This window comes from Felis catus, chromosome D1 (genome assembly GCF_018350175.1).
Source record: "Felis catus isolate Fca126 chromosome D1, F.catus_Fca126_mat1.0, whole genome shotgun sequence".
NCBI lineage: Eukaryota > Metazoa > Chordata > Mammalia > Carnivora > Felidae > Felis > Felis catus.
In genome coordinates, this window is record NC_058377.1 from 79,579,722 (window position 1) to 79,606,872 (window position 27,151).

The window sequence follows — 27,151 nt, forward strand, 5'->3', positions numbered from 1 at the left end:
ATATTAAAAAAATGACAGAGTCTTCTGTCTTCTGATACTGCCACTTTGAGTTAATTACTGTTAGCATTTTGATGAATATTAGTTATGTGTCCTCACCTGAAGGAAAGGACCCCTTCAGGTGAGTGAATTTGGGCCGCCAACTCCAACCCCACTGTCAGCTGCTGGTACAAGGGGACAGATTGAAATTGGAGGAAGGTCAGAAATCTTCAAAACCAGAAGCAGCAGACGTCCTAACTGTCCCGAAACCTCTTTATATTTATATCCACGTTTGCGGCCAAAGAAGCTGGCAGTGGCATTATGGGCTCAGGGTGCGTTTCTGGACACTGCTCACTTCTGCTTCTCTTCAGTCTGCATCAGGCTAATCATTATGCAATTCTAATTAGAATATTTTAAACACTCTTCAGAGCGACGTTTTTCCAAACACTGTGTAATCAGGTGAGGGACACCTGCTTGCGAGTCTGAGCGTGATGGTCTTTCCCAGTGAATTCTGTCTCACATCCTGCTGAGTACTCAGGTTCAATTACTGGAAGGTTAGATTTCTCTCCTCGCCCCCCACCCCTGCTCCGCCCTTCCCCTCCCTCCCTTTCCCCGTCCTCAGGGGAAGGGGAATAAATGGTCAACCCCAGGAGGGTGTGCAGTCCGGGGAGCGGGGAGCGCAGCCCGTAGACCCGAGCGCCGGGCCATCGCTGGGAACCCCTCCCTCTCCCCGCGCCGCCTCCAGCGCGAGTGACAACGCGCCCTCCAGGCTCGGGAGCAGCCGCGTGCCGAACAATCCCGGGCAGGGCTCGCCTCGCTGGTGACATCACTGCCGAAGATACTCCCCGCTCTCTCAGTGCCTGCCTTCACGAGGCGTCCGTCCGTTTGTCCGTTTCCTTCCATCCGCTGCTGGAGAGGGCTCAGCGCTGCCGGGGACAGAGCCGGGCACCGAGGAGCGACAGGACCCGGAGGAGGAGGGAGAGCAAAGGCAGCGAGGGAAGGAGGACCCCGGCAGGCGACAGCATGAAATTCAGCCCAGCGCACTACTTGCTGCCTCTCCTGCCAGCGCTGGTCCTCAGCACCAGGTGAGTCCAGGAGCGTGAGTGACCTGAGCCAACGGGCGCTGTGGGTAGGGGTAAGTTGGTCCTACCGCAGGTCACCTGTCAGGGCCAAGGACAGGCACTTCAGCCCTTTGCACCTCCCGCCTAAGTTAAAGGATATCTCTGTGGTTCGGGCTCTCAGATCCTTCCCGGAGAATAGAGCCCTTTTCTAGTTATCCTAGTCCTTAGAGAAAGTCTGTGTTCTTACCGGCAAGGGAACCAAGAGCTTTCCCTTTCAAAGAAAATATGTTTCCCTCCAGCCCTAGTAGGAGCAAACAGATAACAGGCAGTAATACCAAAATTAAGGAAATGGAGAGACAAGGAGGAAATTGTCACCAGGCAGTGTATTTATATTAGAGCTGACTTAATAGCCACAGAGCGTACTTACCTCCTTCAAGTGTGTCTGATTTTAAGGTAGGAGAATAATCCTGGAAGATAGTAAACCTTGTACAAAAGTTCCTGGACTCATGAAATGGCCTGTTTTAAGGTCTTGAGGAAGCTTAGTGGTAGGCATTTTCATGTGGCTGTCCTGTGAACAGGTCTAATTAGAGAACACACAAGGCGATTAAAAGTTAGAAGGCACTCTCAGTGTGCTGATGCAGAGACCCTAGTCAGAAACAATTAAGTACTGTACTTCATCACTGGCCACTGATGGGACTTTAAGCCCCAGCACAGAGAAGCTATTTTTAGTGGAGGTTTAAAATGCAATGGTTGAAAAGAGTTTTGTGACTCCCCACTGTTGATCAAGTCCCAAAGTTGGTGATGGGCTTGCATTCTTCTTCCTCAAGAGAAGCACAAAGGTGGTCTGTTTCATTGCCCGGGACTGAGCCTTTATTCTGTATGCTCTTAACATCATATTGGCAGCAACCTCTTTCCCTTGGCTACTAGAAAATAAAATAACCCTCACAGCAAGAGCTTCATTTCAAATCTATGTGAATGGAAACATTATCTGATTGTTCATCTGATGGAAAATGAAGAAGGGAAACAGGGTAATATCAAATTCTGAAATTAAGAATGAAAAAAACCTCATTATCTATAAAAACGAGGCAGTAAAATTCTGGATTCCATTTCTAATTTACACATCTTCTTTCAGGTTCTTGTAACCAGACTTTCCTTTTAGAATGAAGACTGTTTGATTTAGCCTTAATCACTGATGAACTTAGTCTTTCCTTGCAGACAAAGCCAGGTGACTTTCCCACAATAAAATAGAATATGAGGTGTGTGTATATATATATATATATTTTTTTTTTCTTTAAAGGTTGTCACTTCAGTACACAAAATGCAGATGGTTTTAAAATCACTTTGCTTCCCAGAATTACAGTAACTTGCTCCAATTACAGAACCCATTTTAATATTTGTGGTTAGCTTTAAATGACTCAGTGCAAATTGTACATCAGTTATTTTTTTTAAGCGTCTTGCCACTTACACTGAACTCTTGTGTTGTAGTTTAATAATTGTAATTTCTAGAAAAGGGAAATTCTCAAAGTTGGACACTCAACTAGATGCCTGTCATCATATGCATAAAATAATAAATATTTAAACAATAGAAACCCTGCCCACAATGATTTTTAAAGACATTGAAAACCCCTAGTGTTCCAAAAGTACATTTGCTTTTTAAGGATGCCATAATTTAAGTGAGTCAGGAAGCTGTATAGTCTCTAGCTTCTGAAGTTTTAGTGTTGGTTACATAATACAAAGAGCCATTATCTATCTTTTGATGGAATGGTTAATTTTTATTAGAATAAAATTTTAAAATAATCAACATTTATTACAACAGAAATTAAAATTAGTCATTCCTAGTTTATTTTAGATATGAAACTTCTGCAGTGTTTTTTATGTAAAACCTATGTCAGGTCTTTACATTTTCCTTCCTGCAAACTCAACAGAAAGAGCAAGCTGGGCTTAAAAAAAGTGAAACTTTTTATAACCAGTGGCCTGTCTTGTTGTGATTGTTGTGTAGAAATTTATTTTATTGGTTATTCAGATTACTTTGTGACAGCAGATTTGACAGTGAATATGGTACTATCAATATGTCATTTTGCAAGAAGAGATTATGTTTTAGTGGTTTCTTTCGGAAGGCCATTCTCTTTGTAATATTTAAGGGTTCTTGTAGGCAATGGTTAACGTGCAGGTTAGAACCTAAACTAAACAGGTTTGTAAGAACAGTTGCATTAGTGGAGGTGAGTTTATTGTCCTGCTGAGAAAAATTGTAGCTCAGCCATGAGCACCCGGGCAGTGGGCTTTCTAGCCAAAGACTTGTTAGTTTCTTAGTCAGTGGTTTTGTATGTGAAGCAAGTGGCATTTCACATGCTTAGGTTATGTTGAAAGCATTAGCACAGGATGGCAGTTGCTAGATACTCTTATATAGCCTCTGGATGTTATCACTTTTATTGTCAAATCTTTTCAAAGTGTGACGAATGTGGATCTGTGGCTCTTCATGCAAAAGAAACCCATGTATTTGTTTCAACATCTCTTTCTCTGGGCAAAGCTCTTTAATACCATACTATTATATTTCCAAGAGGCCTAAAGTTCAGTTGTTTTATAGTAAAGGGATGTGTTCAGCAAAACACATGCTGCAAGTAGGGAAAGATCATTATTATATAATAGTTTCTCTCCACAAGGATGAAAACCCTAAAACGATTTCACCTTTTAAATAGGAATTTTTGGATAGCTGTTTCTGTTTGCTCTTCATCTTTACATCTTTATAACAACTTTAGATGCTAAAGCCTCAAAATGCCATAATTTTCACCATAGTGAACACTTTACTGATGCCCCTCAAGTAAAGTGAGTTACTTTATTTGTCCTGAAAAAAAGTTAAATGTTCGCTATGAACAACAACCAAGAATTGTCCTCTGTTTCACTGGTAAGCCCCATAGAGTTAAAAAGAGCCATTTAATTTTCTGTACATTGTCTCTCCTGTTTATAAAGTTCATGTAAATTCAAAACAGCAAGTTAATGTTATGAATAATGAAGCTAATGCAGAAACCCATTTAACCTGTGCACAAATAAATGTGGTCAAAGAAAGCAAACATATATTGGTTTAATAGCTTTAGAGTAGAATGACTGTACTTTTTAAATAGCTTCATTCTGTAGAAGTATTAAATTGCTATTCCAAGGCATCCAGCAATTCACTTCAGAAAGAGGTAGTATAGGTATTGAAGAGTAGGGTGAAAAAAATCTTTAGAAGTTCTTGGTGAAAAGGGACCCATGGAGTGCTGGGGAAGGCTTGTGCTTTAGTCTGCTGAACCTCTGTTCCTTTATGCTGTGAATCTACTCTTGATGCCTTTGGTTTATTGAGTTTTAAATGACTTAATGGGGAGAGAAACATGGCAGGGGAGAAGTGAAGGTCTACTGACTTCTGGTGGTTTTCCATCAAGCAAGAACTTTAAGCAGATGGTCGCTTATAGTCCTCACAATAGGAGTCACCTTAGAGGTCTCTCCTGGGCCCTCTGATCAGCAGTCACACCACATGTTTACTCTGGAATCTATTTTTAGATGATACTGTATATTGAAGATGCTCCAGGCTCTTATTTGCTCTGTACCTAAATCTAACCTCAGAATCAAGTTGATGTATAGGACAAAGACTAGAATCACAATTAAAACACAATAAGCAGCTTAAAAAAAAACAACAAACAACTTAAGCAAATAAATTTTTGCAGTCTTCCTTGAACCTCCCCCAAGTTGATATGAGATAATGTGGGTTTATTCTCCCAGGGCCTACACAGAGTGAGTCTTGCCACACATATCTTTATATGACCCTACGTACATTCCTTTGTGATAAGAATTACACACTTCTGTGTAATCGAATTGGAGACAGGTCTTTTCTAGGCTAAGACAGTATTAATAAGTAAATGTTTTTGACTTTTCAAATTTTAATTCTGGACCCTAGTTGCCTATTTCCAATAGCAATTTTTTAAAATTACTTATTAGGGGATTTCTTTATGGATTAAATTTATTTCCCTCATGACTAATAAGTGACCCCTCCAACATTTATGATATGACCACAATTGTCCCAGACCAAACTCCATGTGATTCAAAAGGAGGAATATGACCTACCTACCAGGAAGCAAAAATCATTGAAACCACTGAGGGGTATGTGGTTCTAACAATACAGTGTTTTCTCAAGTGTGTGGTAAGGGTGCTCACGAGCCTGTTTTGACTGACTTCTACAGGAAATCCCTTTAATGAATAGGGCTAAATCATTTAACCTGATTAAACATATTTAATACTGAGTTTTCTTCTTTGGAAAAGCAAACAAGTCCATTTGAACTTCATAACCTTCAGATGTCTTTGATGTTTTCATTATCACACATTAAAAGTGTGTCTGCAGTGTGCCAGTCATTGCATATGGCATCAGGACAATAAGATATTTAGTTCCAGATGCGTGTGCTCCTAACCCGGTCATGCACAGAAATTGTTACGGGTAAGACCAAATTGCATAAATAACAACAAGCATTTTGAAGTTCTAGATACAAATAGAGAAGAGAGTGAATAATGATAGTAGAGGAGTATCAGAAGTAACTTCCACTTTGAAGACAGTGAGGGAAGTAATATATTTTAATTTTAAAACTTGAGTATCCTGCAGCACTTGCTAACTGTGTGATGCTAGGTAAATTTCTTACCTCTCTATCTAGTTATCTCATGTAGAAAATAGGACTACTTATAGAAACTACCTGAGCAGTAAGGACTGAATGAGTTTATTTAGAAGAATTGGCCAATATTTCTTAGAACAGAGTAAGTGATCAACAGGGACTAGGCTGTGTAGGTAATACCATGTTTTAATTATTTTCACAAACTTTTTGTATCTATGATTGATCAGGACATATCAAAATAAATGAAAACTTGGATACAAGTCAATTGAATGACAGAATATGAACAAGAGTCACAGTCCTCATTTAAAAGTAGGAAAATATTGGCAAAGAAGAGAGAAGCAGTAGCAGAAGTAATGAGGATTACCTCGTTACTAGGCTGCTTCTTTCAAAAGTGTTTTGGTGGCAAAGTGCCTGGATGGTGCAGTGCACTTTGGCAAACACCGTGAAAAACTGTAGTTTATAATTTATCGTATAGAATATGTTTTAGCACAAAAGTACATATTTAGCTACTTGTATATCTGTTTAAAATTTAGTTGTATATATAGCACATCCATCATATCAAATCAAAGCCATGAGCATCAATAAAAAGATGCTTTGAAACTACATAAGAAGGATTGATGTAAAAGGTTAAATAACTTTATTTTCTACTTTTCAATTGATTTCATAATCTGTTGACAATCTATGAAATACAGTTTCTTCTCAATTTTTCTAAATATATAACAGATTTTTTTCTACTGAGAACAATTTGAAAACCAGTGATACAGAAGAAACACAACTATGTCTTAAGAGTCATCACATGAGTTATTCCCTAAGCTTTTTGAAAATGACTTTAGAAACCATCTAGTTTCAACTAGTTTGCACATATTTCATCATAAAGTTTTCATAGTTTTGCCAAGAAATTCTGACCACTAAATGAAAAAAATTTTTTTTTTGCCATAGATTATTGTGTGTTTGTGAATGTGTGATGTGTATTAATCTAGTGAATCCTGGAAAAGGGTATGATTTGCTGCTGTGGGGAGATAATAAGGCATAGATGATTGTTAAATCTGCATCAAAGAAAGGACACATGTTTACTGGGATGTCTACGAACTTTGCTTCATAATTATAGCAAGCAAAAAATCTAAACTATCACATTCAGATGCAATCTGAAGGTCGACCAAGTAAACAGTGTGCTCTGAGAATGCTTTCATAAACACTGGGAGGCGTCATTATACCATAGGTAGTGATTGCATTGCAATTATGTCTGACTTGTTTGGTGTTGCTTTCGAGTGTTTTAATCTCTTTGAGTGTACTTTAAAGAGTTTGTTATTGAGAAACATACTGTGAATATAAGGTTGTGTTCTATTCTAAAGCCCTTCACTTTAGAGATGAGAAAACTGAGGTCCAAAGTGACAGACTCCTCTAAGGCTGCAGAAGGAAACCAGAACAAGGATGTAACATTGACCCCAATACCCAGCAATCAAGCTATATTTGTACAGTTGGTCCCTACAATATTATCTAGAACTATTGTAGTTATTGTGAAGTTACTCTAAAACAAGTTCTCTGAGCACGTATACTCATGGTAGAACAACAGGCTTTAGTCAAAGGAAATTACAGCAATGGAGAGTTGTTTCACTATATTCAGTTGTTTTTTGAAGAGTGAGATGGCTTAAAAAGAGATCCAGGTCATTTTCAAAACCCAGAGTAGTCATTAATGAGTTCTCACCTTGGTACACAGTTTACTTCTCAAGCAATACACCTCTAATAGTTCCTGTTGATTTTTCCATTCTATTGTGAAGGTGATATTGTTGATGTCTTTGGGATCTTTTCATTGAATCTAGTTCCAATAAACGTGGTTCCTAGCTAGGCATTTGCTTTTATATTCCTTAACTATCAAACCTATGCTGTAACTCTGTGGTATTGTTCAATGGGAAACATATTCAACTATCCTACAATGAATAGTTCCCAGATATGTTCGCATGGAAATTTATGGTGAGCTTTAACACTCCACCTGGTGTTACCTGTCTCTACATTTTCATCATAGCCAGTGAGCAACTTATATAGCATTTTTAGGGTCAGACATACATATTTGTCTTTGGATAGGTTTCTTAACCATTCAGACTTTAATTTCTCATCTATAAAATGGAGAATAATACTGTCTGTCATTTAGGGCATTTAGGATTAAAGAAAATGTACTTAAGTGCTATTTCAGTGCATATAGCTGTATAGCTGTGTTCCGTAGTCTTTAAGAGATCCTAAGACATGTTAGCTATTAGTATCGATAGAGAGTACAATTTAGCGTGTTGATTTTACATTGGACACCTCAAGCAACTGACATTTAATTATTTTATCAAAATTCAAAATAAATTCCTTAAACGAGTTGATTTGTATAGCCAAAACATGAAAAACATTTATTTCCTAAGATTTTGCTGGGGGTAGGCAGGGAGGAATTGAGCCCAGTGATTAATCCTTGGGGGAAAAATGGAACAAGAACATGCAATGACTTGCTGCCCTCCAAAATTGTCCTTGCATCTGAGCTAAGGTATTGCTAGGAGCTATTGCAGATTCTGGACCAGCCTTCATCTCCTATCCTTATAGAAGATGTGACTTCCTCCAGCCTATTCTCCAGAGGATTATTAGGGTTTCTAATTTCCTGTCCTTCCAACTAATATTCAAAATACTCTGAGCAGAAGCACTTAGTGAGCAAGGTTTACAAGAAGTACTTGCCCTGTCATATGGGTTAAATCCAAAGAATGTGAACTCAAACAGACTTTGGAATAGCCCCACTAGCCACTTGACTTAATGTCAATTAACAACTCTTAGCCACATTTTCCTATCAGTAAAAAAGGTGATAATAATGCTCCTCTGATTTAAGAGTATTTAATAAGATAATGTGTATAAAGAATAGTGTCTAGAACAGAGAAATTCAATATATTTTCAGTCTTATCTGACTGAAGGGGATTAGAGCAATTTTACCCTACCAGAGTGTACTTTCATTTCAGAAAGAGCGGTCCCTGATAAATACACACCTGATGCTGGTGTGTGCAAGACAGAGGTATTGGTGAAGAGATTTTAGAGTTCAACCCCATCTTCCCTTATCACAGATGATAAAACTGAATGGAAACTTTATTTTCCTTAGGAGTTCATGAGGATGATTTGAGGCCAAAGTAAAAGCCAATTCTGGATTGTCCTATAACCAATCTCAGTTAGCAACACTGATTTAAACACCTGTAACATCCTCAAGAAAAAAATAAGGAAAACCAGTATGACCTGTCCTAGCTTCTATTTGGGGTCTGAAAGCTCCAAATTATGTTGCTAATAGTTAAACATTAAATACAGTTATTAAATTATATTACCATAATAATGCCTTTAAAGGAAGTTCATGTTTCAAGTTTACCTGAGGATGTTGGAACCAAAGAGATCTATCTTAAACTAGGACAACATAACAGCAACAAGCCTTTTTGACAAATTGAGGGCTCTGGATTCTAATAATTCAGTGTTCTCACATGGGGTAAGGTTGCTCCTGACCTCTGCGGAATGGTGAAGGGGCTGGAATGGAAAAGGGAAACAAGAAACTTAGCATACTAAGACTCTGAATGTGGTATGCGTGGACAAAGATGGTAGGAGTGAACAAGAAAGTCCTCTATCATGTAAGCCTTCCTGTTTTCATTGTTTTTGTTTGTTTGTTACTGTTTTTTAAATGCTCTTCTCTAATGCTTACAGTCATTCATTGGTTGTCTTTGCAGTAAACTAAGCCATTAGCATTGGGCAGGGAAGGGGGCAAAAAAAAAAAAGATTCTGAATTGTAAAAGAAACAAGACAATGCATGAGAAATTGAAGTGATGTGTTGGCAAGAAGCAAATATGGTTGAGGAAGCTTTATATTGTTGAGAGCATGTAGCTTTTCCCTTCAGATGCCACAAAGTGAAATGTGAGCTCATTCTACAGATAAGTTCATATGAAAATGGGGGCACACTTTTTCTGACACTACAATTTAGAAAAATATTGAAAAGCATCAAATCCTTTTTGTAGTAGTATGTATCTTTATTTCAATTGGTAATTTTATACAACATGTAAGTTACAGTTTCAGCCAATAACTAATTAATTCCCTGGCAGTGTTCTAGGTGCTTACTTTGTTACTTAACCCTTCCTTGCAACTGATTTTACTTATATACCTTTATCAGGAGGGAGGCTGAGTTTTAGACACATTAAATGATTAACTTACATTCTCCCAGCTAGAAAGTGGTTAGATTCTAACCCCTTCATTTTGAGAATTGCTTTATGAATGAATTTATAGCACTGCCATAGAATTCAATTTCGGTATAAATACACAATGAAGAAAAATAATATGTGATATACAAATAAGAATGCCAAACTAAACCATTTTGACAAATAACTGTTTTCATGAAGTAGGACAGGCTACATTAAAAATATTCTTAAAATTGTACCTGAAACTGATATGTCATGTACCCGATATACCTCAATTAGAATATATTAAAAATTAAAAGATACAAATGATCTGATATTAAGAAATCAATTCTTAAATCAGCCCAAGAAATTCATTAGTTTGAAGACCAGTCAAATTGAAGCCTTTATAATACACACAGAAGTTTGCCAGCTAACATTCCTATTCCCATGTAGGAAACATGTCTTCAGGCACCTTAGTGGCTCAGTCAGTTGAACATCTGACTCTTGATTTCTGCTTGGGTCATCATTCCAGGTTGGTGGGATCGAGCTCCACTCTTGGGTTCAGTGCTGAATGTGGAGCCTCCTGAAGATTCTCTCTTGCTCTTGTTCTCTCCCTTACCCCCTCTAACCCTCCCCAAGTTCTGGGGAGTTCTAACTCCCCAGAGTTCATGTACTCTGTCTCTAAAATAATAATAAAAACATGTCTTCAGATCAGTGTTTCTCAAAGTATACCCCTTAGTGTACCTAAATTAGAGTACCCTGGGATGCCTGTAAAAAGGCACCTTCCTGGTCGCTGCCTAGACATACTAGATTAGATCCCCTAAGGAAAGGAGGAGGGGGCCCAGGAATTTTCGTTTTAACCTGGACCTCAGATGCTTCCCATGTACTTGAGAGCTTGGAAAGCGCTGCTCCACTATTTGAGAACTATAGAGTCTCGAACACCTTGCCGTCTTCAGCAGTAACGCCATGTGCACATTGCAGCTGAAATCAGGGTGATGGAAATATGGTGATACTTTGCCAAAAACAAAAAAACAAAACACAAAAAACCTGCCTATTTTTACATGGGTATAAATTTAAACTTTTTTATGTTTATTCATTTTTGAGAGAAAGAGACAGAGTGTGAGCAGGAGGAGGGGCAGAGAGAGAGGGAGACACGGAATCCAAAGCAGGCTCCAGGCTCTGTGCTGTTAGCACAGAGCCTGATGTGGGGCTCGAAGCCACAAACCGCAAGATCAATACCTGAGCTGAAGTCTGACACTTAACCATCTAAGCCACCCAGGCACCCCTACATGTATATAAATAAGTGAATATCTTGGTATCAGTCAAGTTACATGAAAATGATTCTCTGCCTCATTAAAAAAAAATGCAAAGGGCTGAAAAGAGCTGAGAAAATAGTCAAACTAAATGATATAAAACTGTATTACATGGATTTATCAAGGAATACAATCTATTTAGAATGTCCTGGAGAGTGAGGTAAAATCTTAGAAACTCTGAAAAGAATGAAGCTTTAACTGTGTCTCCTGTCCTCCTGTGTTGATCTTTTCAAGTTCTATGACAAAGATGCACTGAAAACCAGGACCTACATATAAGGCTGTGCAAATCCTTACTGTTTTTTACTTGGTGCAGGAAATTAGAGTTTTTCAGATGAAGTAGAAGTAATTTTCAGCCTGACAAAAAAGGTTTTGAGCCCCCCCCCCACACATGCTACATTAAATGTACATGTACATGTACACACATGTACATTTCTGGATTAAGCAGAATGTACAGCTATGCTAGCCATATTGTGGCAGTTCTTTTCCACTCTACAGTTTCAGTTCTGGAATAACAAAGGAATCAAAAGATGGTATAATACGTAATAGCTCACAATCACAGAAAACCTTAAACCAAGTTAAGCCTCATAATAAATTTGTGAGGTGGTTCCTGATGTTGCCTTCAGTTTATATATGTGGAAACTAAGGCACCTAGGGGTTAGGTTACCTGCCCAAGGTTATAAGCCCATAAGTGGATTCTGAATTCAAAGGACAAATAGCACTACAGCCCATGCTCTTAATTACTATGCTACAGCGCCTCCTAGCGTGTGATGTAAAGCACTGGAATGAGCCAGTGTCGGCTTGCATCCCTCTCATGTGTGGCTTCTGATTTATATAGTGAGAAAAGGAAAGAAAAATGTAGCGTGCTCTGAGGTATCCCCAAAGCTCACAACTAAAGTTCTAACTAAAATAATGTATGGTGTATTTTGCTTTCATCGTGAAAGAAAATAATAATATTTGTGTGATGTTGCCTTTGCTTGTGGATGTTGTTTTCCAAAGTCAAAACCATTGAACTACAATGTTCTATTGCCTGGCTCCAGATGGCACTTGAATTTTCACTGTGGAGCTGGTGGGAATCAGACTGACCTAATTGCAGCACCTTCCACCTGTGTGATCCCAGGTAGCTGTCTCAACTGCTCAGACTCATAATTTTATTTTTAACATTTATAACAGTGGTTAAAGGTTGTTTACATGTGAGAATTGTGCTACACAGTTCTCTAGGGTAACTTAGTTAATGCTTTTCCATACCTCATGAAGGTATTTGGTAGATGAGAGCATTAAGGATTAGAGAAGTTAATACCTCTAAAGTTACTAAAATGTAGAAGTGGAATTTGAACCTATGATTTAAAAGGCTTAAACTTTAAGGTCTGGATTCTCAGACAAAAAGAGTTTTAACCCTGAAATTTCGTGGCATCTGGCTTTGGGAAGTATCTCAGAAACAATGCTGTTGAGAACCTAACGCAAAAAGGGGACTGTGTTATACACATGGATACCTGAGCTACAGGATTCAGTGCCCTGTTTGTATGCAAACCCTCACAATATCCCCATCTCATAAATAGTATCCCCTTTTGTTTTAAAGCTGTGAGAAAGCAACAGTCTCATCATTTGAACGTTGTCTGTCTTGAAGGCTGACCTGATAATAAGTCAGATTTTCCTTACGAGTTTAAGTGTGATGTTTCACTGGAACTACATTTCCATGGGTAGTCAGAAGATGGCACTGTGAAGTATAAAGTACAGCACAAGCATATCTCTGTTGTAGATTCAACCTCTTTATAGACTGACACATCTCAAAATTGATACCTGAACAAATGACTTGATTTCATATCAAAATCATTAACAGATACATGTATGTATATATAAGTCTAGGTATGGATGTACCTGTATATATGCATATGTATAACATGCTTTATAATATAGTACATATTACATATAATTTTAATTATAAAACATAAGTATTTTAAAGTTTTATGAAAACATATTCTTAAAAATAGGAATTGGGAGCACACTGCTGTTAGCTTAGTTCCATTCATCATTGTAGTAATTCTTATATATCCACTTTTTTCCTTGAGAGTAGACCTGAAAATTGGAGAATGTACCCATTTCCCCTATATACTCTTTTTATTCAAGTGCCCTATTGAAAGGATTCTCAAGGATCGACTTGAAGGGGAGTAGGCATCCTGTGAAGAAGATCTACCTGACACATTTATACTATTTAAATTTTAACTTTCATACGTGTTCATACATTTTCACATCACCCTGTGTAGCAATTAGTAACAACCCCTTTTTATGAAAATGAGGAGACCATTACTAGTGACAGTAAGAGGCCCAGACCTGTGGCTTTGGTACTACTTTTGCAGCAGCAGAGCCAGCGTCTGGTGAGAACCTGCTTTCTGGTCACATGGGTTGTATCCCTATGGGATGGAGAGCACGGCCAGAGGACACACGTGGTGCTTCTTATTTATTTATTATTCTAAAATTATTCATTTATTTATTTTTAATTTACATCCAAGTTAATTAGCATGTAGTACAGTAATGTTTTTCAGGAGTAGATTCCAGTGATTCATCTGCTATGTATAATACCCAGTGCTTATCCCAACAAGTGTCTTCTTTAATGCCCTTTACCCATTTAGCCCATCCCCCACCCACAGCCTCTACAGCAAGCCTCAGTTCTCTGTATTTAAGAGTCTTACATTTTGTCCCCCTCCCTGTTTTTATATTCTTTTTGCTTCCCTTCCCTTCTGTTCATCTGTTTTATATCTTAAATTCCTCATACGAGTGAAGTCATATGATATTTGTCTTTCTCTGACTGACTGACTTTGCTTTGCAAAATACCCTCTAGTTCCATCCATGTTGTTGCAAATGGCATATACCACATCTTCTTTAACCATTCATCCATCGATGGACATTTGGGCTCTTTCCATACTTTAGCTATTGTTGATAGCACTGCTATAAACATTGGGGTGCATGTGCCTCTTTGAAACAGCATACCTGTATCCCTTGAATATATACCTAGTAGTGCAATTGCTGAGTCATAGGGTAGTTCTATTTTTAACTTTTTGAGGACTCTCCATGCTGTTTTCTAGAGTGGCTGCACCAGTTTGCATTCCCACCAACAGTGCAAGAGAGTTCCTCTTTCTCTGCATCTTTACCAACATCTGTTGTTTCCTGAGTTATTAATTTTAGCCATTCTAACTGGTGTGAGGTGGTATCTCATTGTGGTTTTAATTTGTATTTCCCTGATGATGAGTGATGTTGAGCATTTTTTCATGTGTCTGTTAGCCATCTGAATGTCTTCTTTGGAAAAGTGTCTATTCATGTCTTTTGCCCATTTCTTCACTGGACTATTTTATTTATTTATTTATTTATTTATTTATTTATTTATTTGGTGCTGAGTTTGATAAGTTCTTCATAGATTTTGGATACTAATCCTTTAACTGATAGGTCATTTGCAAATATCTTCTCCCATTCCGTCGGTTGCGTTTTAGTTTTGCAGATTGTGTTTCTCCGCTATGCAGAAGCTTTTTATCTTGATGAGGTCCCAAGAGTTCATTTTTGCTTTTGTTTCCCTTGCTTTCGGAGGTGTGTTGAGTAGTAAGTTGCCATGGCCAAGGTCAAAGAGGTTTTTGCCTGCTTTCTCCTCTAGGATTTTTTTTTTAATGTTTATTTATTTTGAGAGAGAGAGAGACAAAGCACAAGCAGGGGAGGAGCAGAGACAGAGAGGGAGACACAGAATCTGAGGCAGGCTCCAGGCTCTGAGCTGTCAGCACAGAGCCTGACACAGGGCTCGAACTCACAAGCTGTAAGATCATGACCTGAGCTGAAGTTGGATGCTCAAACGACTGAGCCACCCAGGCACCCCTCTCCTCTAGGATTTTGATAGCTTCCTATCCTACGTTTAGGTCTTTCATCCATTTTGAGTTTATTTTTATGTATGGTATAAGAAAGTGGTCCAGGTTCATTATTCTGCATGTTGCTGTCTAGTTTTCCCAACACCACTTGCTGAAGAGACTGTATTTATTCCATTGGATGTTCTTTTCCTGCTTTGTCAAAGATTAGTTGACCATAGGTTTGTGGGCATTTCTTTTTATAAGGGCACTAATCTCATCATGAGGGCTCCACCCTTGTAAACTAATTACCTCTCCTGATTCCATCTCAGTAAGGGTTAGGGTTTCAGTATATGAATTTTGGGAGAACCCAGACATATAGTCTATAACACGCCTGTTGGCTAGGAAGGGAAAGGACAGAGTCTGGTAGCTAAGAGTACTCCCAGTTTTCATTTTTGGAAGATGAAGCAAAGGTGACCAGCCTAGTAGCATTAAAGAAGGTGGTACATATGTGGTATCTGATATATATATGTATGTGTGTATATATATATATATATATTTTTTTTTTTTAATACATGGTTTTGGTCCTATTATCTGTGTACCTTTCATAAATCAATGCGAGTACATCCCTGTAAACCTTACCACTTTAGTGAGCTAAGATTCAGTTTCTTGGTATGTATCAGAAAACTGCAAATTACAATGCCTTATACAAAACATACATTTATTTCTCTTACATAAGATATGCATACAGGTAGGAAATTACAGGGTGGTTGATTCTCCATCATCAGCAAGCAGGTTGTATTTATTATCCCTTGCATGGGTCTGAGGTACTTTTATCTTCATCAACTCCTTCCCCCAAGTGTAAATGTGTATATATAGATGTTTGTGTGTGTGTGTGTGTGTGTGTGTGTGTGTGTGTGTAATTTATGTGTGTGTATATATATGTATATATATGTATGTTTTGTAACTGTTATAAAAATGAGTATATTAATATGCTTAAATCTAAAAGTTCATTTTTAATTTTTTTAAAGTTTTTTTTTATTTCAAATCCAGTATACTGGAGTATATATAGTGTGCTATTCATCACAGTAAGTGTATTCTTTAATTCCTGTCACCTATTTCACCCATCTCCCCATCCACCTCCTTTCCAGTTTGTTCTCTATAGTTAAGAGTCTGTTTCTTGGTTTGTCTCTCTTTCTTTTCCTTCGCTCATTTGTTTTGTTTCTTAAATTCCACATGAGTGAAATCATATATTTATCTTTCTCTGATTTATTTTGCTTACAATTATACTTTCTAGCTCAATCCATGTTGTTGTAAATGGCAAGAGTTCATTCTTTTTATGGCTGAATAATATCCCTTATATGTCTACCACTTCTTCTTTATCTGTTCTTCAGTTGATGAATGCTTGGGCTTCTTCCATAATTTGGCTGTTGTAAATAATGCTGCTAAAAACACAGAGATACATATATCCTTTCAAATTAGTGTTTTTATATTCTTTTGGTAAGTACCCAGTAGTGTGATGACTGGATCATAGGATACGTCTATTTTTTAACTTTTTGAGGAACCTCCTTACTGTTTTCCATAGTAATTTCACCAGTTTGCATTCCCACCAACAGTGCAAGAGAGTTCCTTTTTCTCCATATTCTCTCCAAAACTTGTTGTCTCTTGAGTTTTTTGTTTTAGCCACTCTGGAAGGTGTGAGGTGATATCTCATTGTGGTTTAGAGTTGCATTTCCCTGATGATGAGTGATATTGAGCATCTTTTCATGTGTCTGTTGGTCATCTGTATGTCTTCTTTGGAGCAATGTCTATTCATGTCTTCTCATTTTTTTTTTAATGTTTATTTATTTCTGAGACAGGGACAGAGCATGAGTGGAGGAGGGGCAGGGAGAGAGAGGGAGACACAGAATCTGAAGCAGGCTCCAGGCTCTGAGCTGTCAGCTCAGTTCCCGACATTGGGCTTGAACTCACAAACCGTGAGATCATGACCTGAGCTGAAGTCAGTCGCTTAACCGACTGAGCCACCCAGGCACCCCAATGTCTTCTCATTTTTAATCATAGTTTTTAGGGGTTTCCTGGTGTTGGATTGTACAAGGTCTTTATATATTTTGGATTCTAACCCTTTATCACCTATGTCCTTTGCAAATACCTTCTCCCATTACATAGGTTGTCTTTTAGTTTTATTGATTCTTTTTCTGTGCAGCATTTTATTGCGATGTAATCCCAATAGTTTATTTTTGCTTTTATTCCCCTTGCCTCAGGAGACATTATCTAGAAAAATGTTGTTACAGTCAATGTCAGAGAAATGACTGCCTGTTCTCCCTTCTAAGATTTTTATGGTTACAGGTCTCACTTTTAGGTGTTTAATCCATTTTCAGTTTATTTTTATGTATAAGAAAGTAGTTCAGTTTCATTCTTTTGCATGTAGCTGTCCGCTTTAGGCTTTTACTTTAAAATAAATTTTAAAATGTTTATGGGTCCCTAAGAATGTCGTGGATCCTCAGCACTGGGTCCACTGTGCCTAATGACCAAGTTGGCCCTGTCAGTAGGGACCCCATCTCTTTCCAGCTCTCTGTTCTGCTGAAGCCCTTGCCATCATGATCCAAGAGAATTTAATAGAATAGCTGTATTCAACTAAAAGGGAAGCTGGGACTTGCAGTCTTTTTACCTGGGCTGTATGTTCAGGTAAAAATCAGGGTTTTGGTACTAAGTGACAAAAGGATAATAGATATTGGAAGCTCTATTCACATTAGCTTTGTCTTTCCTTTGAACTGCTTTTCCAATTCTCTGCTAGGTAAATGCTTCCCATTACCCCCAAAAGGTTTTCTCTTTTCATTACATTGAAATAGAAGCTAGATGTCTCCCATTAGAAATTACTTTAAAAATGGCAAATTTCCTGAACGAGAGTCATTGTTTTAGTTTATAGATAAAAGCTTCTATCAGTGGGATATAAACTAAGAGGTGGAGACCAACGTAGGACATAGTTGCAGCTTAAAGAGGGGTATTTTTAATTACTTATTTTGTGTGACTCCTATATATTTACCAAGAATAAAATAGTATCAGCAAATGGTTGCATCTTGCATTAAGTACCAGTTTTCTGAAGGTGACCAAGTTAAAGGCAAGGTTCACATGTATTTTATGGCCTTATACTGTGGTTTATATATCACAGGTACCTAAATATGTGCTTAAATGCTCTATCTAAATAATTAAAAGTAGATGCTTTGCTTCAGTGTTTTTTTTTTCTTAAACTTTGTCTTTTTTGTATGTGTGTTCCACCCTCAGGTGGAAAGATAATACGATCTAGGTAATTTTTTAATTTTTAAGTAAATGATGCAATTATTTTTTTAGGGAATTATGTTTCGATTTTATGTTACCAGGAACTGCCATTTTTTTAAATTTGTACCCTTGCAAAGATCCTTCCCTAAGGAAGAAAAGCTAAAGAAATTTCTCTGTACAGTTTTGCCCAGTTGGAATAGGGATGACATGATTATGGTAACACAGTGACTGAAATAATGGATCTTGGATACTAGGCTGAGTAGGGAGGGAAGTGAAGCCAAGACAGTGCTGGAAACAAAGGCAGAGACCAAGGATCTAGATATCTCTATAGGCTCACTGAAGGACGTGGTGGTAGTCACAAGCTGAGAAAGCAAACAGGAGAGGTGGCCATATATCAGTAGTACAAACCTTAAGAACCTTCTTAGCATCATAGCATTTCAGACCTCCGTGGGTCTTTCTACCCAGCCCTTTCTTTTTCTGAATCTATAAATTTAGGCTTCTAGAAATCAAGTAACTTACCAAAAGAGATGAAAACTGTTTAATAGTGTACTCAAGACATAGGGGAAAAAATACATGTTTTTATTGGCAATCCAGCATCAGTATTTCATAAAAATTGAGAACTGTATCATAATCTTGAGCTCACCTGACCATTGTAAAGCATCCTGAAAAAAATTATAAACAAATGTTTATGGTGGCTTTTGTTTCAGATATTTATAATGTTCTGTAACATGAGTGTAAATGGTTAAAAAAAAAAACTTCAGTGACTTTGAATTCTTGGTTCCCTTCTAACACTTGCCACTAAGTTTAACACTAGTTTGTATATAAAAAATATAACTTGGCTTGTCAAAATGGGTCTTTTACTTTCTGGTGCTAATCCTTTCTCCTATCCGGCATAGTTTTACTCTGCTCTGGTTTTCTTTATTATCTTAATAAAATAGATGGTGATTTTTTTTAAACACGATTTTCTTTCAGTTTCTGGAGACAAGCTAATACCACAAACTTCTTTTAAGAGAATGAAAATTATATTGGCTGACAAATAGCAAAACAACCAAATAACCAAAATGAAGCATGTTTGCCTGCTTTTGAATTCATAAAAGATTTGACTATATCTGAATAAAAAAAAACCTACACATGAAAAACAGTCTTATAGAGTTATAAGATGGCTAGTTGTAATCCTGTAGCAATCATTGGTTAAGTTTTATTTCTTAGGATCAGTATAGCAAGTAAAACAAAGTAATGGATGAGACTTGTTTGGGGGCCAACAACTATGTCTTAAAGTACTTTCAGATATTAAGAAAATAAAAATTTATCAATAGCCACTTTTAGATCCTGCTCCTTCATGACTGCCTCATTAAATTAAAAATGTACATTTTTTTTTAATATACTCAGGACTTATGTAATACAAGACCCATATGGTTTTGTCTGTGGCTCTTCTCTGTTCTTTATCCCTTACGGTGACACCAAGTTGCAGGGCCAGCATTTGGACCCGGCCCTCACTCTGAAGTCTAAGTTGTATCCTGGAAGATCAGTGGATGAATCCCATTAGTACCAAACAAAAGCTAAATTCTGGCAGAAATGTGTGATTTTCTCTTTCAAGAAATCACCAGCATTTGCCTACTTGCAACCTTTCAGATGCTGAATGCACAGAGTGTTTATCCCAAAGAAGTGATGAAAAGGTGATAGTCTAGGAAAATAAGAGCTGCTAGACAGAATGCTAAGTGGAAAACCAAGTGGGATGGAATTGATTTAGTGTTTTGATGTGTGCAAGCATAGTACATTTTATAAATATCATCAGGATTCTCTGGCTGTGTTTTGTAATAAGCCCAATTGGTTGGGGGGCAGAGGGGAGGGTGCACAGGCTCTTGGAAAATAGAATGTTTTAAAGATAAAGAGTGACTACAGTGCCTATAAACAGATGCCTGTGATGCATCACTAGTGTTGAGCTTGAGTTTGTGGAAGAGAATGGATTGGTGGAAGAGAAATCCTCCATTGAATACAGACACTATTTCTGGTTTGTTGTTGTTTCCTGGAAATAAAAAAGACATACAAGACAAACTGGCAGAAAGAGGGAGATTAGTCGTTGGTGATGATGAGTCCCTTATTCCTCATCTGTAGTGAAGCAAAGTATAGTGACATGAGAAGAAGGAATTCAGAGTAAGTGTGCTTGCTTTAGAAGTAGTCTCCACGTTTCAGCGGAGCTCAGACGGTAGCTGGACAGAGCTGCAGCAGAATGAGGGAGGCGTGCGGGAGTACTGGCCACAAGCACATAACAAGATCAGGCCCTGCCTCTCTCCAGCCCAACTCCCCACTGGATGATTAGGAATTTCATTTTGTGGGGGATGATATGGTATCCTCTTTATAGGGAGCCTACTGAATTTATGCTGTTTATGTAGAGAAAATGATTAACATAATTCTGTGGTTAGGTTTTGAGGGTGTTTTTTTTATTCTCTCGATGATGAGGCAATGAGATTATGACAACACAGCAGTATTATATGAAACTAATTACCGGGAGCATTTTTTAAAGAATTCTCCCTACTGGTGTTGGAATAAGCAATACTGTTGGAATAAGCCCCTCAGATGAAAACAGCCCTGTTGGAATGTGTAGCTCAGGGAAAGCCAAGTTCATAAAACCAAGGACTGGATAGGACAGTCTTAAGCTAATTAGAGATGAACATAAAAGCTCACTTTTCATATGACTTTAGGTCAGGAGTCCCAAAGAGGAGAGTGAATGAACTATTAATAAGACCAAAAGTTGTAGCAAATAATCATTGTTACTAAGACTTTTCTGCTGATTTGAGCTCTGAGTGCCTGCAAGTGAAGGATGCTGGGAGATGTTACTTGCTGTTCCCAAATTTCTGGGCAAAGACTAAAGCCAGGAAAACAGTCATAATTTTTTTTTTTTTATGGTAAATTCACCCAATTGACCCAGGGCCTCTCTTACAGGGGTTGCACATTCATCCAGAGATTCCCCACCCCCCACCCTGCCCTGGAGTACATTATGGAATCATATACCGTGCCCAGTAGCCCAGGATGTGTGTGGTCAGAGGATAGAAGTGGGTGGTTATGCTGTAGGGGCTACATCTTCCATAATTTACTCTCCTCCTTCTGGAGAGGTTCAGTTTCTCTGAGCTATAAAGGATACTTTTGAGAACCAGCAAGAGGAATAATTTGACAACTGGTTGGTTTAATAGCAAAGAAGGTTATGCAAACTAATGTAATTAATATTTACTAATTAATGTATACTAAGAACCTGATGAATGCCAGGAAATCACATTAAGTGCTTGGCAGCCCAGATGCATAAGAAAGACATCCTTTGGGGAATGGGAGGGACATCAAATGTCCAAATAGGAGCATAAAGAAACCCACCTCTGGGAATGGAGAGGAGAGAGCTGTGGAAGATGTCGGAGAAATCAGTGTCTTTTCTTTGGGTTTCAACACCTAGAGGGACATTTTCAGGAACAGTTTTTGCTCAGGAAAATAAATTCTAGGAATATTCAAACCATGCCTTATAAGCAGAACAGTAAGAAGGGAAAATAGACAGTCAGTTTGCCCATCTTCCATAGTTAAAAAAAAAATATCCCCTCTTTTGGTTATGGAAATCTGGATTAAAGTTTGTCACGTAAATGAATCTTATGTAACTTGAATAGCCCCCAGAAAATTCTACATTAAGTGTTTATATATAACCAGTGTATTATCACTATATACAAACACATTTTTATAGTTTTCAAATATGACTACGACATTTTACCGGGTTCACAAAGAAATGAGACAGATTTGTCTGTGAGTAGGCACTACATACATAAGCATGAGATATCTTCAGCCTTGTATGAAATTGTATACACTTGACCTTAGCCAAAAGTCCGAGAAGCAATTGAAATTGTATACTAACTGTACAAGTCTTGCCTGTATGAGATGGGAGATCCTGATCTCTGAGGATATGGGTGGCCCAAAAAGTCCTCAAGTTTAAGTTTCCATGTCCATAAAAGAAGGATAGGATTAGAATGCCTCAAACAGAGGAGATAAGATAAGGAGTCCATGTCCTGGGAAGCTGACAGGATATTAATTCAGTTCAACATCCAACATTGTAGCATGTGGAAGAAGCAACATAGTGTAATGGAATTCAGAGGCTGTGGAGGGTCTTCTTGGTGCCTGGTCCAGATTCTCTCTACTAGGAGTTCCACTGTTTACCAATTACTGTTTTGGCTCCCAACGGCTAACAAATGCTTATCTCCACAAAAATGCTCATAAGCACAATGAGATTCTTCCCCTAAACCTGAGTTTTATTCACCCTGTCATTCAGCAACACCCTGTCACATTTCTAGCCTCCCCACTAGTGTTCCTTCCCTTTCCCCTGAGTATTACGTATTTTCTCTCCTCTCTTATATATTAATTTGGCCTCATCCCTACCACTGGATAATACGCAACTTCTCCTTTCATGAAGCGGCTGACCCTGGTCTCTCACTCCAAGGTCAACAACCATGTGTCTAACATGCAGGTAAAAACAGAATGCAACCTGCCTCAAGGTAAGTCTGTGGTGCAGTTTGTGCCCCGGAGCTCTCCTAGGGACTGGGTGAAACTAGTCTCTTGCTGGAACCACTTCCGTGTGGAACATTTTTGTCCTGTTATGTTTTCTTTTCAAGTTTTGAAAATCTTTACTCATCCAGGTAAATCACTGCCAAAGGGCGCCCCTCTTAGGCTTCATTTTTAGGAAAACTGACCTGAGACAGATTGAGCTACTTGGGTTGGAATCCCAATCTCCCACATTACTAGTTATGTGACCTAGGATGAGCTATTGAAAATTCCGTTGTAGATATTTCATTTGAATAGGGCAAATAACCAATCTCGAAGACTGGATGTGAAGAATAATGGATAACAGATTTAAAACACCTGGAACTTCTGTATGCTTATTGTATGCTACTTCTCTTCCATTAGTTATGGAAGTGAATGTAAAGCCTAAAGCTATTTCCATGGAAAGTGAGGTTTTCTGGAATATGAAATCCTGTGACCCCCTCAAGGTGGAATAAGCCGTGTGCTGCAATTCCTGCTCCAGAGTTGTATGGTCTTCTTTTCTTTTTCTGAGTTTGGTAAGTTCTTGTTGCTATATATATGATATTTTTCTCACATCATCCTTCCAAACACAAAATACAGTTTTTAAAAATCATGTTTTCTGTGTTCTAAATTGAAATGTGTAAATGAAGTCTTGTTTGAAAAAGGCAGTTGCCTGTCCAGAGAATTATTAGGAAAGGTTAAGAATACTCCCTACCATCTTTTATGTAAGAACTTCAACTTATTTCTTCAATTTCGTATTTGTTTTCGTACATATCTAAGCAATGACTCCAAAAACTCAACCATTTCATTGAGGGCATCAATCATACTGCTTGCATAGCTTTAATTATTTGAGCCAATTTCTACAATTTACTTTCTTAAAAATCCATTTCAGAAGGTTGAGTGTATAAGATGGTGTGAGGTAATTAAAAGAGAGTTTAATCTTATTGAAGTCCGATTTTGTTGCTGCTCAAGGTTATTTTCATGTTGTGTCTGAAGAAAGAAAAATCTTTTATGTGTCTAGTAATTATGGTGTATAAGAATTCTTTTTAATTATATTGAAGTCTTGCCTTTTTATCACTGAGAAAATAATTTCTCTATGGTAAAATAACAATTTCCTTCATTTGGTTTCTAAAATCATTTGTTTTGAAATGTGGGTTACTTAACTCTATTAAAGTTCTACTGATTTGGGAAGTAAAATGGAACTGTTGTAGGCAAACAGATCTTTGAGATGGAGGTACTAAAGGCCTGTAATTCATCACATTTTATTAATATATTTTTTAAATATAAAATAATTTGTACTTATGTGTTAGATATTAACCTCATTAATCTATTTTTGCCTAATTGAGTTAATTTATTACATATGATATATAGCTGAGCATACTAAGGCTCCGATAAATTAAGAAACTTGCTTCATTTAGTCAACTGTTCAATGAGGGAACCAGAATTCAAGTCCAGCGTTGAATGTCTGAACCTAAAGCCTAGGTTATCACTTGAGCCATAACCATTAAATAACCGTTAAAGTCTTCTGATTATTTTGAAAAAATAAATGATATACCTGTTTTCCCTTATAACATTCTGTGTTTACATCTGGCCTAAAATAAAAAATACATAGCTATGTGATGGTACATTATCTTTTCTGTAAATATTCAGGGAGAAATCTGAATTCATTTGATTTTAATGTGGGCTTTGAACACCTGTCTCTCTTTATCTGTCTCTCTTTTTCCTTCCCATTTTCTCTCTGCTGATGATCAACTCAGGTAAAGGGAGCTTCATTCTCCCCTAACCCTAACTAATGTAGTTAAATAGGAATTTGAGTAGTCAAGTAGGTTATTAGATTTAGTTGTTTGGAATAATTGAGGGGGTATTCCAGGGACAGAAGATTATAGTTTGAGAAGCAAGGGATATGTTACCTCAAGAAAGTGTAAGGTAGTACCACAAGCCGAAGTAACGGGAGTGTAGAGCCTCTTCCTTTTCCTTGAAACAAATCTAAGAGAAACTGTATAAAATTTTCAAAGGGCACATTTATTGAGTGTCCCTAATATAGTTGTGAATTTGTTAAGTTGGTGATTGAAATATCAGAAGGTGATAGTAGATCTCGATGCAGATTTATTGAGTTGCTCTCTTCTTAGTCTTTCCGCTATTTATTCCTAACTCAAAGCTAGTTGGTAAACAGAGAATGGCTTCATAAGCTAGTTTGCGCTCCCAGTCCTATTGTCCTCTTGTCTGAGGTCTTGCTTTATATTTTGACTACAGTTATTGTTCAGACATTTTAAGGACTGTTAACACCACTCCTCAATCTGTTAACTTTATTCTGAATGAGTCTTGAGTTTTGGAGAGTACTGTTCATCATTGAGGAGTATAGTCTGCCATCTGGGAGAATCTATGTAGCTGGATATAGGTTTAGGGAGAAAGACAAAGATTTGAATAAAAGATTCTTGAAAGGTTTGAATGAAAGATTCTTTCAAGGTTTTATTTTGTGTAGTTACAACACTTGGTGCTTAGTTCTGTTACAAACAAAATGGAAGAAAGGAAGCATGAGATTTCCAGAATTAGGATTGGATTGTGGCCATGTTAGAAGAACAGGCCTATTACTTTTCTCTATAAAACTCGCCTGTGAACGGGGCGCCTGGGTGGCGCAGTCGGTTAAGAGTCTGACTTCAGCCAGGTCACGATCTTGCGGTCCGTGAGTTCGAGCCCCGCGTCAGGCTCTGTGCTGACGGCTCAGAGCCTGGAGCCTGTTTCAGATTCTGTGTCTCCCTCTCTCTCTGCCCCTCCCCCATTCATGCTCTGTCTCTCTGTCCCCCCAAAAATAAATAAACGTTGATAAAACTCGCCTGTGAATTGGGAAAGAGGTTTTGCCTTCATCTGGGATACAGTTTCAGTGAGTTAGTTCTGCATATCTGCTGAAATTTGTTGTCTTCTTGCATCTGTTTGTGTGTGTTTTTGGCGGAGGGGGATAGAATTTCATTTATTGTGTGCAGAGTTGTCTTTCAGATTTTAGTAGAGTACAACTATTTTAATATAATTACTATATAATATACACTTTCTAAACAAATTAAAACAACTGCATCTTTTCAAGAATGTACTTTGGCTTATTTTTCACCTGTTAGCATCATCATCAGGAAAATTTTCATTTCAGCCAAGCTTTAGACATGAAGATGTTGACAGCACAGACCTGGGATATATCTTCACTCCTCTCTACTAACTCAACATAACAACAAGAACAAAAGCACCTTGGTGTCAGGCAGTTATAAAGGCTTTACTTTTATCTGATTTCTTTCGTTTCATTAGTTTGCTAGATTTATTACCTGATCTTAGAAGCTTCATAGATGTGTGACTGTAAAGTGGCATAACAATGCGTAAAATCTCTAACAGCTAGGTCTTTAATTTTGGAGAGTTTAAATGGGAGGATTTGGGAGATTTTGCTTTCAAAAGGGGAAATCTGGTAGAAAGATAGCTGTCAAGATGCAGTGGACTTATTACCAGCAGAATTAAATGAACCACGCAAAGTTGCTATCTATTCTAAAACTCACTAGTGTATGACCAAAAGGAGTGGTTGAAAATGGAACTGTTATCACCGTGAAGGGAAAGCAGAATTGAAAAATGATTGAAATGAGTATTTGCATCTGTGATTCCATTTGAACATCATTTTGAAGCACTCCCTGCTGTAGAAATCTGGTGTGATTTTTGTGGTTTTCTGCCCATGGGAAGCAGACATATAATTTAAAAAAAAATTTAATGTTTATTTATTTGAGAGAGAGAAACAGAGAGAGAGAGAGAGAGAGAGAGAGAGAGAGAGAGAGAGAGAGAGAGAGTATGAGTGGGGGAGGGGCAAAGAGAGAAGGAAATACAGAATCCAAAGCAGGCTCCAGGCTCTGAACTGTCAGCACAGAACCCGACGTGGAGTTCAAACTCAAGAACTGTGAGATTATGACCTGAACTGAAGTCGGATGCTTAACTGACTGAGCCACCTGGCGTCTCCAGACATATAATTAAAAAAAGATAATAGGGTTGCAAGATTATTGAGCTTGCACAGATCTTTGTGTATAAATTTAAATTTCACTATTTCAATTTAATTTATATTTAAATTTCACTGATTATTCAGCAGCACTAAGTTGCTGACTAGTCATTAACGAAACTCATCGATGGAAAGGGGATTGAAAACACAGTATTGTTTCTTCCTCCTTCTCCCGTGTTCAGTTAACCTCTTTTGGGGGGGGGGGAGATGGGGGACACTGAAGCATGGGCCAACATAAATTACACTTATACAAGAACTAACACCTGGGCCAGACTTGATTTAGGAAATTTGAATTTTGCGGTTAGTCATTTGTGATGCCATTGAAGGGCCAAAAACTCAAT

The 27,151-nt window shown here is 37.8% G+C and overlaps 1 protein-coding gene across 5 annotated transcripts in view; it reads left to right on the forward strand.

The window, feature by feature from the left end:
* Positions 1-636: 636 nt before the first annotated feature.
* The window catches only part of LUZP2 (leucine zipper protein 2), a 500,147-nt gene continuing 473,632 nt past the window's right edge, over positions 637-27,151 (forward strand). For 2 of the 5 annotated variants that reach the window (XM_023239656.2, XM_023239654.2), the window contains exon 1: positions 642-1,061. In XM_023239656.2, coding sequence (XP_023095424.1) covers positions 1,000-1,061 — 62 coding nt within the window. In that variant the 5' untranslated portion in view covers positions 642-999. Of the gene's footprint in view, positions 1,062-27,151 lie in introns of all 5 variants that reach the window. The other 3 variants (XM_023239657.2, XM_019812198.3, XM_011286749.4) reach the window with 3 other exon arrangements.